The following is a 20,113-nucleotide window of genomic DNA, read 5'->3' on the forward strand; positions in this document are numbered from 1 at the left end:
AGGAGCAAGTCTGTCAAAGAAGCTTATTGGAACATCTCTGAGGGTGAGATTTACCTGCATTTATTTTCCTACTGTATTAGGCTTAGACTTGCATGTTTTTGTTTTATTTTGCTTGGTAATTTACTTTGTTCTGTCTGTTATTACTTGGAACCACGTAAATCCTACTTTTTATATTTAATAAAATCACATTTTACTTATTAATTAACCCAGAGCAAGTATTAATGCCTGGGTGAGCAAACAACTGTGCATATCTCTCTATCAGTGTTATAGAGGGCGAGCAATTTATTAGTTTACCCTCTATAAGCTTTATACAGAGTAAAATGGATTTGTTTGGGGTTTGGATCCCATTGAGAGCTGGGTATCTGGATGCTGGAGACAGGAGCACTTCTTAAGCTGTTTTCAGTTAAGCCTGCAGCTTTTAGGGGACGTGGTTCAGACCTGGGTCTGTGTTTGTACCGAAGCCAGGCGGTGTACCGAAGTCCCAAGCTGCCAGGGGAAATAGGCTCAGGGGTAGTCTCAACACATCAGGTGGCAGTCCTAAGGTGGTTTCTATGACCCAACCCATCACAGCAGGAATCTCTGCCAGCAAAAGAGGAAGGTCCTGATCGCCTCTACTTTTCTTGCTATGGTATGAAAACTATTTGTGCGTTCAGATTTCCAGTAGATGAGACAGAATATGGAAACAAGCTGCAACTGCGTGAAAAGTTTATATGGTCTGTGATGAAATAAAATATCTGACTTATGGCATCCTATGGGTCTGGCACCAATGCCCACCAAAGTCAATGGGAGACCTTTCATTAAATGCAGTGGGCTGTTTGGATGAAAAAATTCAGTGTGATAGACTGCCCCTCTTCTATTTAATTTGTAGCAGGACGGTCATCCACTCTCATGAATCCAAACACTGATACAGCCAACTGTCTGGATTTGAACAGGGAGTTGGACGTGCTGATAAGAGTTTCTAACACTGGTTTGTGTCACTTACGCATGACCTGTTATTGGTTCACTCTAAGTGCTAACAGTGGAATATAAAAACAAGCTAAATAGATTTCTGCCCCAGTACTGACCTGTTGTTTTATCAGCATCTGACGGACAGCAGCTGCTCTGTCTGGACGTGTGACCACAGCATGGGCAGGAACTAGAGCCAGGTGGCATTTCTTGTATTCGTCAGGACGGGCGCGACTTCCATCCAGGCACAGCAACTCGAATTGATCGCTTCTCAGCCCCTTTGCCCACTCAGCAGTATTATGTCCTTGAAAGAGAATTAGATGGAGGCTCTAGAGCTGTTTGACAGCACCAGGCTTTACTCTGAGTGTGGCTGCCCACAGGGGGTATCATTGGGAATGTCTGTGTGTGCTTGTATTTGGATACATGCACGTGTCTAGGAGATGTACTGACTAGAGCTCAGCAGGGAGCGGCTGGTGTGCGGGAGACTGTCAGGGAAATCTGGAGGATTTATTCACACATCTTCTATTAATATTCATTCTACTAGAGGATGTGGCTAAATCCCCTAGGCTGGCTTGAAGACCATAGCCAGGATTTGTGGAAATGGGTATTGAACTCTCAGGTGTAGAGACAGCGACTGGCAGACTCTCTGACAGGCTGTCAGGAGCAAGAACCCTGCATGAAGCTGTTGAGTGGGAGTTGAGCTGACTGGGGCAGGTGTGGCTTTTTAATTCCACGAGGAACGAAGAGAAGGGGGCTGAGCCTGTGGTCAGAGAACTAGGGACAGAGACAGCCTGTCCCTGCAGGAAGCCCTGGGACCAGACACTCTTGGGGAGAAAGCCTGGACTGGGGTTTCTGTTCTATCGTGGTTGTTTGAGTTACCAGTAAAGTCATACCCCAGGAAAGGAGTAAGACTGACCTCAGACAGAACAGGCAGGCTTTATCTGGAGCAGGGTGAGCATGCCATCTGCTCCCTGACACCAGAGCAAGGTGAGCAGGACTTGGGCCATAGACTGCAGTGACCAGCCACTGGAGTCTGAAGCTAGCACTAGTGTGTGTGCCCACCCAAATCTGCAAATTTCTATCCCTGAGCAGATAATGAGGCTTTGCCCTTCTATGACCTGATCCGAAGCCCATTGAAGGCGATGGAAAGACTCCCATTGACTTCAGCTGGCTTTGGCGCAAGCCCTTAGAGCACAGTGGGATGGCGATGTGGGGAAGCAACGCTACTAGACCATGTGCTTCATCAGCAGCTAAGTCAGCGAGGGGTATTCCCGTCAGCATGATGAAGTGCTCCCCTTCTCCACAGCCCTTTCTATTCTCTGTGCTTACTGACAGATCTAGTGCCTAGACCTTTACAGCCAGCCTGCCTGTACCATAGGTTTCATGAATATCCAGTCTAGTCATTTATGGAGTTTAATGTCAAGGTGAAATAATTGCATACCATCGGTGTTCTCACTGACAATTGTGTGCTTAACAAAGGCCACGTCTCCCTTCTCAACCAGACACCTAACAAATACCGAGAGAGAAGACAATCAGGAGTTACAGGTGTTTGTGAATCGTTGCCTTCCCTGCACATCTGCTGTTGATACTTGTCATCTTTTGTAACCTGAATCTGTGAGCATTTTTAGCTCTGTTAGAACTGACACAGAATTGACAAGGACAGTTAAAATGTAACCTTTTACCACCAGCAATGTGCGGAGTCCAGTGTGCATTTCACCACTGACCCTTTTTAATTTAACAGAAAATATAAGCTTATTCAATGAATAAGAAGCTTGTGTGCTGTTGTCATGGGCGGCGAGTTCTATGGGCCCATGGTGCCTGGGTCCCAGGCATATTCCTCCTTCCCAGGCACCACAGGCCCAGCTCCAGCACTGGTCTCTCCCTCGGCCCTGCCTTCTGCCCCTGGGCGCCCCCCCCCCGCCCCAGCGCATCCCCCAGGTGATTTAAAACAGCCCGGAGCCCCCACTCACCACTGGCAGCGCAGCAGAGCTGAGCAGCTTCCTACTTGCTCGCTCCACATGGCTGCCGGCCCCTCCCTGCAGCCCCTGGGCAGGGTGGGTCTGTGTTCTGTCCCAAGCGCCCCTGCAGCCAAACTCCCTCCCAGAGCCTGCACCCCCACCCCCAGCCCAGAGGCTGCACCCAAACTCCGTCCCAGAGCCTGCACCCCCATCCCCTTCCCACACACCCCTCCCGCCCCCAAACTCCCTCCCAGAGCCTGAACCCCCTCCTCCTGAACCCCTCCTGCCCCCAAACTCCCTCCCAGAGCCTGCACCCCCACCCCTTTCCGACACACCCCCTCCTGCCCCCAAACTCCTTCCCAGAACCTGCACCCCAGACCCCCTCCCCTGCCCAAACTCACTCCCAGAGCTCAACCTCTCACCCGTCCTGCACCCCAATCCTCTGCCCCAGCCCAGGGCCTGCACCCCAGACCTCCTCCCTCCCATCCAAACTCCCTCCCAGAGCCTTAGGCAGGTGCGGGGCAGAGTTTGGGGGGGGGCAGGCTCTGGGCATTCTGGGCACCACCAAAATTTCTACAAACCTGCTGTCCCTGGCTGTTTATTATTATTTATTTTATTTATTTTCTTGTTGCATGACTCAATTTGCTACCCTCAAAATCCTTGTAATTTCTGTCAGCGAGGATCCTGGCTGTACATTTCAATAGCGATAGCCTGTGAAAGGTGGATCTTACACCAAAACTACTGCGAGCCGTGAAGCACTGCTGCATTGGGTCATTTCTTTACCAGTAGGGAGTGAAACACCATTAATTGCCTGGCAAGGCTCATATCAGCACAAGCTACTTAGTCCTGAGCTGTTGGAGGGGTGCCAAGGAGCTGGCCCCCTAGGTTCTCCTTTGGGATCATTCAACAGAGTTCAAGGGAAGATTTTACAGATGTGTTCCTGTTCTCCCTTTCAGTTAAAGGGTAAGATCTAGTGACCCTGCCCTGTGGGAAGTCTAAAGTTCCAGTCCCCATCTGCTGTCGCTCCTCCTCCTCCTGAAGGAGCAGCACTGATGGGCTTTGCAGGGAGTTATGAGGAGAAAGATGGTGTCTGCATTGAGGGGCCTGGAGGGAAGAGGAAATTAGAGTGAGGGGAAAGGGGTAGGATTCTCAGGGCTCTGTCAGCAGGGGCAGGGCTCTCACTCCATCACCGCCCAAGGAGCACCTAGTATTATATTGGAGTCACCTACCGGAAGGCCCCGCTGTATCCATAGTATCTCTCATTGCTGTTGGCAGCACACGTGTAATTTGGTGGGAGGCTGCTGCCTGAGCCCACACACAATTTGCAGAGTGGTGAGGTAACTGGAGATCCAGGAGCACAGCCTTCACTGAAGAACTTATCTGCCAGGAGAGATACAGAACACCTGTTGTATATTTCCTCTCTGGCTCTTGCTTTTCTCTATCCCTTAGTGAGAATCTTCATATGATTCATCATTATTAGGTCTTGAAGTAATTTAAATTAGTTGAAAAGAAAACTAAAACCTCTTTAAAAGACTGAGGAGGCATTTCCTTAGAAACCATCAGTTGCTGTGCTGCACGTGTACAAAGTGAAGTTATGGACAGAGAAACTCACAATAAGAAGCAGGCACATCTCTGCTGTGGGCAGCAAATCGTGTGCACCAGTTTTTCAGCGTGAGACTCAAAGCCAATGACAGGAAATTTGGAAATAAGTATTATTTGTTTTGCAGTCGTGGCCCAGGACCCCACTGATCTAGGTGCTGTACAGACACTGAGCAAAAAGACAGTCCCTTCCCCCAAAGAGTTTATAATCTAGGCAATATCTTCAGCCTAAGAAATGGCAGAGGCTGCATAAGGGAAACATTGTGAACTGGGATCACTGTCAATATGGGTCAGGGTTTGATCTAACAACCTTCACAGCAGGAAGACAGATTTTGCTACTTTGGTCCAGACCGGGGCTCTGTCTAGTGCAGCAGCCTGTCTCCAACCATAGCTGGTACCAGCTGCTCTAGAAGAAAGTGCAAGAAACCCAATTTCTGCCCAAGCCCTTGTCTTTTTCATCCTGGCTATTAGAACTCTAGATGGGCTTGTTATCCCTACAAATGACCATTGCTTGTTTCATGTTCAATAACATCTGCTAAAGAAACAGACTGACATGCCACGTCCAACTGCTGCTCCATCAGGGTAAGAAATACTCAAGTCCATCTCAGGGAAAAGTGGCTCCTTGAAACCTTTAACAAAGCAGCATTTCCCATGTGCTAGCGCCCAACCACCATCTGGGAGTCACCAGAGACTCGAAGGCCAGACAAGAGCTGTGGGATGAGGCTCTTGCTCTCCAGCACTGGCCTCCCTGATGTCTGTACTGGGGACATGGATACACACAGTTGCTGTGAGAAGTTGATACACAAGTTGACTCACCAAAGTCGCAGCTCCCGGTTTCACTGTGAATCAAGCCCATGGGGACGTTCCAGCCGGCAGTTCTCCCAACAGCTGTATGACAGGACTTCTTACCACGCAGGGTCTTCCAGGTGATACTGGGGTTGGATTTCTTCACCACAGCCACGGCGTAATATGTTTCTGTCACAGAGCAGAAGGAAAAGGAAGTGAATCAGGAGAGTCAAACCTGAACCAGAATGGACATCCAAGGTTCCAGAATTCTTTTCATCCTTCCTATTCATAGAGAGGATCTACAAATGGGAACAACAAGAATACTGTGTCCTCCTACAGCCTATCCACCCCAGGATACAGAGGGCTTTGCAGGTGTGATGCATTTAGCCCCACAGTTCCCCTCTGGTAGTATCCCCATTATTTTTCTCCCCACAGAAATTGAGGCACTAGGTCATTAAATGATTTGCCCACAGTCACACAGGAAGTCTGTGTCAGGGCCAGGGATATAGCATATGCCTTCTGATTTCCAATCCTGCCCCTTGACTACAAGACCATCCTGCCTCTCTGTTTGGGGGAATATTTCAACTAAAGCCTATTTTCTAGTACTGTATCCCAGGCCTTCTGTCCCTGTGGTAGATCCTGGTGTAATGTGTTGGCATATTGGTGCTTCACAGAGACTGTCTCTCTAACACTCTTCCACACTTCGCAGTGGGATCAGCTGGTGGATCCATGTAGTCACAGATCCAGCTGGCCACACATCCACCATTCTGCTAACAATGAAGATCCAGCTGAGTACAACTCAGCAATATACTGGAGCAGACAGACTCCAATAGGGTGACCAGACAGCAAGTGTGAAAAATCGGGATGGGGTGGGGGGTAATAGGAGCCTATATAAGAAAAAGACCCCAAAATCGGGACTGTCCCTATAAAATTGGGACATCTTGTCACCCTAGACTCCAATGCCTGAGCTCTCCGAGGGCTGAACACCCCAATTTCCCACTATAGAGCCTTCTATTTCTGATCCCTTTCAGGCCACCTGCTCCCATGGGGGGAAGGGTTCAGGAACTGGCCATGATGTGTCTGTGTTGAGGAGACCCCAGAAACTGGTATTTGAGTGGGGGCTCCCCTCCCTTTCCAGGAAAACTGTGGAAAAGGTTTTTCCTCTCCCGCTCTCAAGGACAAATGGCCCATGGTCCACAATAAGACAGAGGAAAGGTTGATGTGTTCCTTAAAAGCCAACATCATGTTTAGTCAGTGCTCATGACAGCTCTGGATCTAAAGTCCCTGCTTATCCTGAGAACTGGCACCGCACAAGCTGCTGCGGTGAATGCTTCCCTGCCAGGCCACTAGGAACTGGTCTGAACCTGGCAAACCCATGTCATGTAGGTCAGTGAACAGGCAGCAGACAATAACACCTTCTGTGCTACTGATGTGATTTGATCAGTGACCTACCGGTAGCAAGCACTATATCCCATTAGCAATTCCTGGAGATATTCAGTTCCCCTAGAGGGGTTTTTGTTGAATAACATGAAATCAGACTTTCTAGATATCATAAGAGAACTTGGGTTCCTTTCTGTATATGAGGCTCCTCTAAAGATTTCCCCCTCATTCACCCCTCCTTGGGCCAGCAGCAAGATTTGAACCCAAGACCTTCAGTGTTAAAAGTCTGAACCTCTACAACTCGAGCTAGCGGACTAACCAGATGTAGGTTCAAAACCCCCTATGGATCAGCCAGTGTGTGGGGTGGGGGACGTGGGGATGTGTAATACACTCTGAACAGTGGTTATCACAACTGTTCATTTGAACACAGGAATTGCCATCCTAGAACAGATCATCTAGTCTGCTCCAGTCTCTGATCCAGGCTAGTACAAGATGTTTCAGAGGAAGACAACAAAAATCCTGCATAATCCACCTGGCCAGTTGGGCAATATTATATCAAGGGGTAAATCTCTTCCTGACCCCATTTCTTTAGATAATTTAACTTGTTCCCTTCAGTATGTACTACCTTGACCTTGCTTTTCTGTTGTATTTTATCTGAGATCATGTTGTCAAATTGACTAGTTTGGGTAGGTCCTTATGTCGTTCCTCTCTGTGCTCCTTAATCTAAATAATTGAGGGCCATTAGCAAACTTTCCCCTTTACTACTGGATCTGCATACCAGATCATTACTAAATACACTGGACACAAAGGTCCCCATAGCCGCCTTTGTGGTGAACGTTGGCCATTTATTCCTAACCCTTAGCTTTCTGTTTCTTGACCAATTTATTTTTTCAGTTTACTCTAGGTCAGGATATTATCTTCTGCCCCTCTGTTACCAGTAATTACCTCCGGGTGCTCCTTCATTCTGGCATCGTTCAAAGTCATCTGAAATGGGAAAGAGGAGGAGATTTCAAATAGAGAGCTCTTGAAAAGCAAGTGTGCAGTTAATGCTAAAAATAGGTTGTCCTGGCACTGTGTATATACCTAGCTCTGTAAGGATTCTGTTCACAGCAGTGGTTTCTCTGTGGGGCTGCTGGCAAGTTACTTTCTGAAGAAGCCTTAATACAGAAGGGGATAGGAGTAGCTGGTCTAACATCTAGCACATTAGCAGAACAAAGCATTGCCCTACTCCCCTTCTGGGGCAACAACTCAGTAGAAGGAGACTGGAGCTGGAGGCTAGAAGACAATAACTTAATGATTGTTAGGAATTCTGTGAATAAGGGTTGTTCAAGACAGGCAAAACCAGCTGTCATTGGCCTTTATTGTGGATCCCAGACAGCCTCTCCACGTTTGGATTGCTGGCAGGGAGGGGCCCTACGTCATCTGGAACTGGCCAGCTAGGAATACCTTGATACAGGGCGGATGTTCCCTGAGGGATAGAGCCAATGGAGCAGCCCCATGCCATCCCCTCCACACAGCCCCCAAGGCTGGGGTTTTCCAGGGGATGGAGGGGCGTGTCAGAAGCAGGAAGGGTGCGGCTAGAGAACCCTGCTCCAGCCATTAAGGGAATGCTCTAGCTTATGCCCAGAACCACTCCTGTCCAAATCTGCCTTTGGCATCCAGGTGATGCAGTGATTTAAAGCCCCTTTGCCCCCACACCTCCACTCATTTCCTGGATCAAGCTAATTGTGACCAGAATCAGGACCACTGACTTATCATAGTTCAATGTAAAATAAAGTCTTCTGATATCAATTAATTCCCCATCAAGAACAAGCTAAAAAGGCAGATTGCACCTCACTCACCCCCGTAGTATTCTCCCATGACTGGCACCAAACCACATTTACCAGCCGTGTAGACATAACCTCCATCCAAGCTTATGGCATCAGCATCACCTTTCTGCAATGAAAGTAACTCAAATATGAAGTGAAGCTACTTCTCATGCAGCCTCCCCCTGCCAGAGATGAGGCCTTTAAAAAAATTGCTGTCATGAAAGAGACGGGTAGTATAAGTAGCTTACATTTTACAATGAAGATTGATGTTGACTCGGAAAATGAAAATTTAGAAAATATCGAAATGTTCTGACAATTTGTAAACTTAAAAAAAAAAATCAAGTTCAGAAATTCGTCAGAACTGACCCTTTCCAGGAAAAAGTTTCAGTTTCAACAAATTGGCCTTTTCCAATGAAAAATTGTTTCATTGAAACATTCCTGACCAGTGCAGCTCAAAGACAGAGAGAGGAAATTGTTCTCCGAGCTGGCAGGTGCATGGAGAGAACAGTGGTAAAACGAAAAGCCCATACTGTTATCTTGGCAATGCAGTCCTCTGTGGTTTCTGCCACCGCACAGTCCAGGCTGCCTCCGCTCACTGCACTCCATTCATCACACTTGGCCTTCTCATCCTTACTTATTGTGCACCACTTCACCTTTTTCAAAGGGGCTTCAGGAGTTTCTAGGGAAGAAACTGACGCAGAAAGAATAAGCCAAAAGCTTATCTAAAATGTAAAGCCACCAACTGACTGATTGCAGGAAGAGCAGGGCTGCTGACAGCAGGTCATTGCGCACACAAGCTCCCTGCAACTCCATTCAAAATAGTCTTGTTGTTTGACAAATGCTGGACTAGTGGAGTGCAGAATATGCAGGAAGGGGAGGCCAGTTGGCTGGGTCTGGTTCTCACTGGACAGGGGATGCTTCAAAATCAGAGAGGCTTAGATTTTAAGGCCAGAAGGGACCATTAGGTCATCTTGTCTGACCTCCTGTGTAGCCCTGGCCAGAGAATTTCACCCAGTTACCCCTGTCTTGAGACCAATAATGTGTGTTGGACCAAAGCATCTTCCAGAGAGGCCACCAGTCTTGGTCTGAAGACAGCAAGAGATGGACACTCCACCACTTGCCTTAGCTTCACTTAGCTCTACTGATTTGTTCCAGCTCAGAATCTGGTCCTAGGCTTCATGACCTCAGGGTCACTTAGCATTGGTGGTGCTGTGCATTGCTATGTGAGAGACCAGTGTTCTTCTCAGCACAGCCCCAGCCTCTCACTCCCCAGCCCAGCCAGGTTGGGAGTTGAGCTGGGCAAAGTTTCTTGGCTGAGTAGTTTATCTGCTTAAAAAAAAGTAGTTTTGGGTGGACAGAAAGCATTTGTGAACATGGGTCGAATTTGGTTAATTGTTTCACCTCCCGCACCAAAATAATATAAATAAGTGTCAGAGAAGTCTAAATATTTTGTTTGGCATTTTTAAAACTAAATATTCAAAGACTACATTTAATTTGAATTGAAATGGTTTGTTTCAATCTGAAATGATTTCTTTTGGTTTGATTTTTGATTTTCCCTAAAAAAAGTTAGCCCCATGTGATCCAGACATCCAGTCAAAATGGCCCAATATTTTACTATGGGATATTCCCCATGAGCTGTCCCTGAACGAACAACAGAGCAGGAACAATTGACAGCAAACATCTGACAAATAATTCTGGATTGCAAATAAATGTGAGAAAATTGCCTCATTCCCCCAAACAGATTTACTCTTCGACTCTCCAAATGTTTCCGTGACTGATTCTTGGTGTGTCCCTAGTTCAGGAGCAGGTCATGGGAACCATCACCTGCCCATTGCACAAAGTACCCCAGAGGTGAAGCTCCTGAATCTGTGCAGAATGGTTCTCCCAGCCACGGTACAGAGGCAGGGTGGCCAGCCCCAGGGAGATCTCATGTCGCTCTACAGCAGCCCCACTGACTGGTGTGGGAGCGTTGTTAACAGGGGCGGAAGGGAGACCCAGTGTGGTGGGAAAGGTGATGTAGGCAAAGCAAAGCCAAAGGGCAGCGGGTGTCCCCACGATACAGGAGACCCCAGGAACCAATGGCTGGGCTGGTAGTTAGGACATTGACCCCCACCACCCTCACCCCATTGCTGGAGGGTCAGGGATCCCTGTGCTCAGTGTGCCCTGTGTTACACGGCACTTATGGCCCAGCGCACGTGGCAGCACAGGAGCCTGAGGGGGAGAACACCCCCCCGTTGCTGAGCAGCATCCTGCCCCTTCGGGAGACAAAGGGCTGTGTTCCTGGACCCCCTTGCTGGGCTGCTGGCAGGAGAGGGATGAGAAATGAGCGACACCAAGGCTCCCCCCTGCCCCCACCCCACCCCACCAAGCTGCACAGCTGAGCTGCCCGGGGAAGGGGGTTGGGAGGTGCCTGCTTGGTCAGGGCCCATAGCCAGTGAATAGCCCCTGGAACAAGTGGGAGAGGACAGAGGAAGAAATGTGTCTCCCTGCTGCCTGATTCTTCCTCTGGGTGTTTCTGGGGCTGTGTGCTATATTCTGAGTGGGGCGTTTTGTGATGGACCCAGAATGCTGCGAGAGCAGAGAGACACCAAACTACTGCTCGTTAATGACAATGCAGCTCAATGGCACCTGGGAGTCTGATCCCTGGGCCACAAGAATTTGCATTCAAACAGATCCAGTTGTGGCAGTGCCAATTGTATATTGAACTCGCACTGCAGAGCACAACCCATGCAGCTCGATCCAGCTCTCATCTACACCCTGATACAGCTCAGTAGCTCTGTTAATTTCAAAGTGAATGAAGTCGATGTAGTTGCTTTGCTTTATGAGCAGGATCTGGGCCATGGCTTCCTTATGGACCCTCCCGCAGCTTAAAATTTCATGACCACCTGCCATGGAGCCCAATCTCTGCTTACCTGGCCTGAGACTCTGAATAGCAGCCCAGTACTGGTAGCCCAGGTAGAACTGGGAATCCATCAGTCGAGGGACACGCTTAAAATTGGAAGCAGAGTCCTTAAAAAGCAGATCCTTCCCATGAGGAGAGCTGAAGAGTTTGAAGCTCTCTTTTGTGTTCTTGCCATACTTTGCCTGTCACAGGGGAGAAATGATCAGGTGTATACCAAGAGCAGGAGATAGTTTTGAAAAAGTGGAGAGAACAAACAAAAGAGGGATAATAGCAAGAGAGAGGCTGGAACAGAGAGAAAGATAGAGAATGGGAAGGAAAGCAATACCTCCGCCTGAGAGAGGAAGCTCCAGATCTCATCAGCCCGGCCATCAACACTTCGAGCCACAACAGCATGAGCAGCAACTTTGGCCCAGTGACACTCATGATACTTATCTACAGGCTTCCGGGAACCATCTTCACACAGCAGCTCATACTCGTCTTTCCCACTTGGGTCATTTTCTGGGAGGAATGGAAGTCCACAGGTTACAGCAACACCAATATTTAAAAGGGCTTTGAATACCCTACTTCAGGAAACTCCCCAATGATTTTTGTCCCTGAATGAGAACCAGAAGCGTGACAACTTCCATGAGACAGATTCCTCCCTCCCTGCAGGAAGTATTATTGTCATCCCAATTTCACAGCTAGAGATCTGAGGCCGAGAGAGATGAAGGCCCAGATCCCCAAAGGGACTTAGACATCTAGAAATCCACAAAGCCTGAGAGCCGTGGCTAGGCTCCCTGTACAGTGTGTGGGGAGACACAGGCACCTAAGAATGGGATTCAAAAAGCCAGCATGCTGAGCGGGGAGACAGCTAAGCTAGCCAATTGGAGAAGTCGACAAGACACGTGTGCCCTAAGCTAGCCAATGGCAGATACTGACAAGAGGGATGTGTCCTAAACTCTTCCCCTCTCCTGAAATTGGGGGCAGGTCTCTGCTTGCGATCCACCACCAGGCCCCCTGCTTCTGGAGTCAGAGGCCTTAAGCATCGAATCCATTCTTGCAACTCCACACAAAACAGTGGGGGAAGGGAAAGGGCGCCCAAGACCCTTTGTGAATGTGGCACAAAATGACTTGCCTAAGTAGTCAGTGGTAAAGCTAGAAACAGAATCCAGGTCTCCTGAGTCCCAGCCCAATGCTTTACCACAGGACCATCCTTTCTCTTTTGCTGGCGTCGTGTTAGTAGATTCCAGTGATGATGTTGGTGGAGGTGAAGCCCATTCCCAAATTTAATCTTTCAGAGAACAATGTGCTAGTGTGATTTCACTGTGCACATCAAAGAAGCAACATACAAACTGGTCCCCACTCTGGTAGCCTTGTTCAGCCACAAGAAAGAACCATTAGACTAAGAGGTGAAATCTAATCTCTCTCTGCTGATTATTTAGCAGTCAGGAACACAGCGTACAGATCATATTTCCTCCCAGAGACAAAGAGAAAAGAGGCTTAGGATAAACGGGGAGAGAAACGAATGCAGGTGCAATATAGACAGAATTCAAGGATAGAGTCCCAGTGAAAGCCCTGACCAGAAAGTGGTGAAATGGAATGATCCGCCATGCCTACCTAGAACAGTTGTGTGTTTGACAAAAGCTACATCTCCACCTCCATCTTTCAGACACCTGGAGGGGGAAATAAAGCAGAAGGAAAAGGAGGACACTGAAATACTGTGTTTGTTGCTAATCTCAGATCATCCCTCTACATTTCAGACAACTACCTTTGAAACAAGCCTCAGATACGTGACAGTTTATCTTCACAAAAAGCCATGCGGGCTGCAGAAGGAAATGCAATGGCAGAGAAGAATTTTATAATGCAAATCATCAGGAGTAGCCCAATGATAATGCTCTGTACTGCCATGTGCAATTTATAGCTCAATTTCTGGTCACTCACTAACTGCTTGTAGAGGCTAGGAGCTATCGTAGGCCACATACTCAACACTGGAGTACGGGTGCTTCTTCCATAAGAACATAAAAATGGCCCTACTGGGTCAGACCAAAGGTCCATCTAGCCCAGTATCCTGTCTTCTGACAGTGGCCAGTGCCAGGTGGCCCAGAGGGAATGAACAGAACAGGTAATCATCAAGTGATACATCCCCTGTCGCTCATTCCCAGCTTCTGGCAAACAGAAGCTAGGGACACCATTCCTGCCCATCTTGGCTAATAGCCATTGATGGACCTATCCTTCATGAATTTATCTAGTTCTTTTCTTAACCCTGTTATGGTCTTGGCCTTCACAACATTCTCTGGCAAGGAGTTCCACAGGTTGACTGTGCGTTGTGGGAAGAAATACTTCCTTTTATTTGTTTTAAACCTGCTGCCTATTAATTTCATTTGGTGACCCCGAGTTCTTGTGTTATGAGAAGTAGTGAACAACGCTTCCTTATCTACTTTCTCTACACCAGTCATGATTTTATGGACCTCAATCATATCTCCCCTTAGCCGTCTCTTTTCCAAGCTGAAAAGTCCCAGTCTTATTAATAAAAAGAAAAGGAGTACTTGTGGCACCTTAGAGACTAACAAATTTATATGAGCATAAGCTTTTGTGAGCTACAGCTGTAAAGGTGCCAAAAGTACTCCTTTTCTTTTTGCGAATACAGACTAACACGGCTGCTACTCTGAAACCAGTCTTATTAATCTCTCCTCATACGGAAGCCATTCCATACCCCTAATCATTTTTGTTGCCCTTTTCTGAACCTTTTCCAATTCCAATATATATTTTTTGAGATGGGGCGACCACATCTGCACACAGTATTCAAGATTTGGGCATACCATAGATTTATATAGAGGCAACATAATATTCTCTGTCCTATTATCTATCCCTTTCTTAATTATTCCCTGCATTTTGTTCATTTTTTTGACTGCCACTGCACACTGAGTGGATGTTTTCAGAGAACTATCCACAATGACTCCAAGATCTCTTTCTTGTGTGATAACAGCCAATTTAGACCCCAACATTTTATATGTATAGTTGGGATTATGCTTTCCAATGTGCATTACTTTGCATTTATCAACATTAAATTTCATCTGCCATTTTGTTGCTCAGTCACCCAGTTTTGAGAGGTCCTTTTGTAGCTCTTCGCAGTCTTCCTGGGTCTTAACTATCTTTAGTAATTTTGTACCATTTGCAAATTTTGCCACCTCACTGTTTATCCCTTTTTCCAGATCATTTATGAATATGTTGAATAGGGCTGGTTGCAGAACAGACCCCTGGGGAACACCACTGTTTACCTTTCTTCATTCTGAGAACTGACCATTTATTCCTACCCTTTGTTTCCTATCTTTTAACCAGTTACCAGTCCATGAGAGCACCTTCCTCTTATCCCGTGGCAGCTTCCTTTGCATAAGAGCCTTTGGTGAGGGGCCTTGTCAAAGGCTTTCTGAAAATCTAAGTATACTATATCCACTGGATCCCCTTGGTCCACATGCTCGTTGACCCCCTCAAAGAATTCTAGTAGATTGGTGAGGCATGATTTCCCTTTACAAAAACCATGTTGACTTCCTCAACAAATTATGTTCCTCTATATGTCTGACAATATTGTTCTTTATTATAGTTTCAACCAGTTTGCCTGGTACTGAAGTCAGGCTTACAGGTCTAATTGCTGGGATCACCTCTGGAGCCCTTTTTAATTCCATTGAGGCCCATTACTCAACAGAAACCAATGAGACAATTAGGTCCCAACTACTCTACAAGTGTAGCCATGTCAGGAGACCCAGTTATAGTGCAGCTGAAAACATGTGTGTGGAACAGATAGTTACCAGATAAAAATAACTTTCACTTACTTAAAGGCTCCAGAATAGCCAGAATAAGGCCCAGTACGGGAACATTTCGGATCAAGGCATAAGCGGCACAGATTTGGTTCATTTGCGGGGGCACCAGGGACGCAGCTGGCTGAGAAAAACTGGGCCACAGCTATAGAAAAAGACATGCCGTAGTTAATAGCAAACTCACCCTTTAGCAAACTATCTTCTCCCAGCTGTGGATGCTTGGTATAGTAGTATGGGGTGTTTGGAGGAGGTAGTGGGGGGAGAGGGATGTGCAGAAGGGAAGATTGTCTGTAACCTGATGCCTTTGGAAGGGGTGGTTTGGTAAAGGGGATGCTGGAAGAATGGCATCTCCAGCTGGGCAGAGTGAAGGTTCTAGCATGTGGTCTGCTGTGCGTGGCAGTGATGCATGGTGTTTGTGTGTGGAGGAGTAGAGGTGCCTTAGACTTTCCAGTTCCTTGGGTTTGTGTCAGGATGGCGTATTACATTGGTAGCAACTTTAACCATTGCACAACAAAGTTTTTGGAGTGTGACTGAGTAGAAGATAATGGATTCCAAAGCAAGGAAGCTGTTGCTGTCATGGAAATGCCCTGATTGATGGAAGAAGAGAAATTTAGGAAATGTGAATGGTTCCGTTGGTTTGCTGGTTTCCCCAAAAGTTCCTCAGAAAATCTACTTCCTTCCCCCTAACACTAATCAATCCCAGTTCTCCTCAACCCCAGCTTAATGTTAGCATTCCCTACTCACCTAGCTCTTTCCCAGCTTACCGTGGGTTATGGGAGTGGCTCTATCCCAGGATAGGATTTTATGGTACAAGAGGGTCCCAATGGGAATGAACCAGCCAGCAGACCTGTCCAATCCTGTGTGGCAGGATTTCTTCCCTTCAAGTTCCCTTATTGTGAAGCCAGTTCCTTTCTTCACCACAGCCACAGCATAGTAGCTGGTGATCGAATCTGTAAGGGAGGGAGGAGAGAAAGCAAGCAAGTATTGGAACAAAGGAACACAAAAACAGAAATGGAAGTCGCTTACCGTCCCTTCCAGTTCACACAATTGTTTTCTCCCATGTCACACAAATCCTGGGCACAGGAAGCAAAGTGCAACATTTTCAACCCCATAATAATGTAGCAAGACACCCTACCCCTTTCTCCTGTTTAGTATTAGTGGGTTGCCATGTCGATATCAATCTGATTATAATGGTTGTAATGGACATAATGTTAAATGTTCTACTAATTAGTAAAAAGAAACGGAGTACTTGTGGCACCTTAGAGACTAACAAATTTATTTGAGCATAAGCTTTCGTGAGCTACAGCTCACTTCATCGGATGTAACTCACGAAAGCTTATGCTCAAATAAATTTGTTAGTCTCTAAGGTGCCACAAGTACTCCGTTTCTTTTTGCGGATACAGACTAACACGGCTGCTACTCTGAAACTTACTAATTAGTATTACTAGCATTTGTTAAATGCTCTTGTCTTTGCATTTATTTGATATGTGTGCTGTTGTTAATAGCTCTTACCCTTGTGATAAGTCTTTTTGAGGGCAGTAGAGCTTCTCACATGAGTAAAGATGATTTGTGTAAGTAAGGCTTGCAGGACTGGACTCTAAACTGGGTCTGTTAAAATTCTCTCCATAGACTGTCTGGCAAATATTACATCTATGCAAAGGGACTGAGTTCTGGAGGCAGCAGAAACCCACTACTTTGAATTTCCTGACTTTGGTACCTTTTAATTCTCAGCCATAACACTGAGAATTACTCTGTAATGTTGCCTTCAGCCCAAACTCTCTACACAGTATCAGACAGCTGTAGCAGCACAGGAGCCAGCAAACAGAGCTGTAAATGGGAGTTTCAGTGGGAGTTTGAAAGTGGAGTTTGGTTTGTGGTGCTTGTTTGGGGTTTGTTTTTGCTGTGGGGGGTGGTGTTTTGGTGTGGTTTGTGTTTTCCAGATGAACAGGATTTAGGTGGGAAGGCTATAACAGATACAGAGGCAGCAGTGGGAGTGACCCATGTAGTGGAAGACACAATGGAGGATGACTGGATGTGGAAGCTGCGGTATGTACATGATCCTGGAGGGGGCACCTGCTAAGAGTTTTCTCTGCATGAAATGCCGTCTGATAGAGCTGATGGAGGAAAAGATCCGAGGTTTGGAGATGCAGGTGGAAAGTCTGGTTGAGTTTAGACAGGGGTTCGAGCAGATTATGGAGCAAAGACATGAGGTATCTGAAGGGAAAAGCTCAGACTTGCAGATGGAAGCAGGACTGAGGAATTCTGAGGGGAGACTGCTGGGTGAGGAAAGTGGACAGTTGAAACATGTGACTAAGAGAACCAAGCAGAGGAAAAGACAGGCTAGTAAAGGAGAAATAGAGCTCAAGAATAGGTTTGTAGAGTTGGAAAATGAAGAAGGGGCTCAGCAGGTAGTCACTGAAGGTGGAAGGGCAAGGAAGAAGAGAAGAGCGGCTAGTCCTATAGGAAAAGGGGGAGAGTCAATGGAGACTACACCAAATATGAGCCCCAGGAGGATACAGGATGGGTTGAAAAGGATTACAAGGGAGAATAGGAATGGAAAGAACTTGCAGCCAGAGGGAACAGGGGGATAGACTGGAGAATAGCACCGTCACCAGGAAAAGGCAGGTCTATGTGATCAGGGACTCTTTATTGAGAAGAATAGACAGGCTTGTAACCAGAGCTGATCCAGAGAATAGAAGGGTGTGCTGTCTTCCATGTGCTAAGATACGGGATGTAGACCTGAGGTTGAAAAGGATCTGAAAGGGAGCGGGAAAGAATCCCCTAATTATCCTTCATGTGGGAACAATGATATGGCTAGATTCTCTCTGGAAAGTATTAAGGGAGACTATGCTAGGCTGAGGAAGACGCTTAAGGAAATTGAGGCTCAGGTGATCTTTAGTGGGATTCTGCCTCTTCCTAGAGAAGGGCAACAAAGGTGTGACAAGATTATGACTATCAACAGATGGCTTAGGCAGTAGTGCTATAAGGAGGGCTTTGGGATGTATGGCCACTGGGAGGCATTCATGGACAGAGGACAGTTCTCTCGGGATGGACTTCATCTGAGTAGGAAAGGAAATAGACTTCTAGGATGGAGGCTGGCACAACTGATTAAGAGAGCTTTAAACTAGGAATTTGGGGGAGATGGTTGGGAGATGTCCAGGTAATCTCCACGCCGGATTTTAGCACTGAGAGGGAAGAAAACGAAGTAAGAAAGGAGACAGCCATGGGTAGGAGAATGGATATAAGGAGGAAGGGTAGTGTGGATACCAGTCTAATAGGTTATACTGGCTGTAGAATGACCGTGCCTAATCGGGTAGAGAATGTGAGCGAGGCCAAACAGCAAAAATTAAGATGTTTGTACACCAATGCGAGGACCCTAGGTAACAAAATGGAGGAACTAGAGCTACTGGTGCAGGAAGTGAAACCAGATATTATAGGGATAACAGAAACATGGTGGAATAGTAGTCATGACTGGACTATGGGTATTGAAAGGAATGTGCTGTTGAAGAAAGACAGAAATAAAGGTAAAGGTGGTAGAGTAATGTATATCAATGATGAGGTAGAATGTAAAGAAATAAGAAGCGATGGAATGGATAAGACAGAGTCCCTCTGGGCAAAAATTACATTGGGGAAGAAAACTACTAGAGCCTCCCCTGGGATAGTGCTTGGGGTGTGCTATAGACCGCTGGGATCTAATTTGGTTATGGATAGAGCCCTCTTTAATGTTTTTAATGAAGTAAATACTAATGGAAACTGCATGATCATGGGAGACTTTAACTTCCCAGGTATAGACTGGAGGACAAGTGTTAGTAGTAATAATAATAGGGCTCAGATTTTTGTAGATGCGATAGCTGATGGATTCTTTCAACAAGTAGTTGCTGAACCGACTAGAGGGGATGCCATTTTAGATTTGGTTTTGGTGAGTAGTGTGGACCTCATAGAAGAAATGGTTGTAGGGGACAATCTTGGTTCAAGTGATCATGAGCTAATTCAGTCCAAACTGAACGGAAGGATTAACAAAAATAAATCTGCAACTAGGGTTTTTGATTTCAAAAGGGCTGACTTTCAAAATTAAGGAAATTAGTTAGGGAAGTGGATTGGACTGAAGAACTTGTGGATCTAAAGGCAGAGGAGGCCTGGGATTACTTTAAATCAAAGCTGCAGAAGCTATCGGAAGCCTACATCCCAAGAAAGGGGAAAAAATTCATAGGCAGGAGTTGTAGACCAAGCTGGATGAGCAAGCATCTCAGAGAGGGATGATTAAGAAAAAGCAGAAAGCATACAGGGAGTGGAAGATGGGAGGGATCAGCAAGGAAAGCTACCTTATTGAGGTCAGAACATGTAGAGATAAAGTGAGACAGGCTAAAAGTCAAGTAGAGTTGGACCTTGCAAAGGGAACTAAAACCGATAGTAAAAGGGTCTATAGCCATATAAAGAAGAAGAAAACAAAGAAAGAAGAAGTGGGACCGTTAAACACTGAGGATGAAGTGGAGGTCAAGGATAATCTAGGCATGGCCCAATATCTAAACAAATACTTGGCCTCAGTCTTTAATAAGGCTAATGAGAATCTTAGGGATAATGGTAACATGACAAATGGGAATGAGGATATGGAGGTAGATATTACCATATCTGAGGTAGAAGCGAAACTCGAACAGCTTAATGGGACTAAATCGGGGGGCCCAGATAAGCTTCATCCAAGAATATTAAAGGAATTGGCACATGAAATTGCAAGCCCATTAGCAAGAATATTTAATGAATCTGTAAAGTCAGGGGTTGTACCATATGACGGGAGAATTGCTAACATAGTTCCTATTTTTAAGAAAGGGGATAAAAAGTAACTACAGGCCTGTTAGTTTGACATCTGTAGTATGCAAGGTCTTAGAAAAAATGTTGAAGGAGAAAGTAGTTAAGGACACTGAGGGCAATGGTAAATGGGACAAA

General features: G+C 46.4%; 1 protein-coding gene across 1 annotated transcript in view; it reads right to left on the reverse strand.

Annotated features, from left to right (window-relative positions):
- Positions 1-20,113, reverse strand: part of LOC102943619 (ovotransferrin) — a 66,085-nt gene that overhangs the window by 37,377 nt on the left and 8,595 nt on the right. Inside the window, exons 4-15 of the mRNA XM_007056961.4 lie at positions 15,937-16,122; positions 15,188-15,317; positions 12,975-13,030; positions 11,704-11,876; positions 11,389-11,560; positions 9,007-9,167; positions 8,510-8,603; positions 7,614-7,652; positions 5,319-5,477; positions 4,133-4,283; positions 2,387-2,451; positions 1,065-1,249 (exon numbers count right to left, since the gene is read on the reverse strand). Coding sequence (XP_007057023.3) covers positions 1,065-1,249; positions 2,387-2,451; positions 4,133-4,283; positions 5,319-5,477; positions 7,614-7,652; positions 8,510-8,603; positions 9,007-9,167; positions 11,389-11,560; positions 11,704-11,876; positions 12,975-13,030; positions 15,188-15,317; positions 15,937-16,122 — 1,571 coding nt within the window. The remainder of the gene's footprint in view (positions 1-1,064; positions 1,250-2,386; positions 2,452-4,132; positions 4,284-5,318; positions 5,478-7,613; positions 7,653-8,509; positions 8,604-9,006; positions 9,168-11,388; positions 11,561-11,703; positions 11,877-12,974; positions 13,031-15,187; positions 15,318-15,936; positions 16,123-20,113) is intronic.

The sequence above is a fragment of the Chelonia mydas genome, chromosome 9 (genome assembly GCF_015237465.2).
Source record: "Chelonia mydas isolate rCheMyd1 chromosome 9, rCheMyd1.pri.v2, whole genome shotgun sequence".
NCBI classification, from domain to species: domain Eukaryota; kingdom Metazoa; phylum Chordata; order Testudines; family Cheloniidae; genus Chelonia; species Chelonia mydas.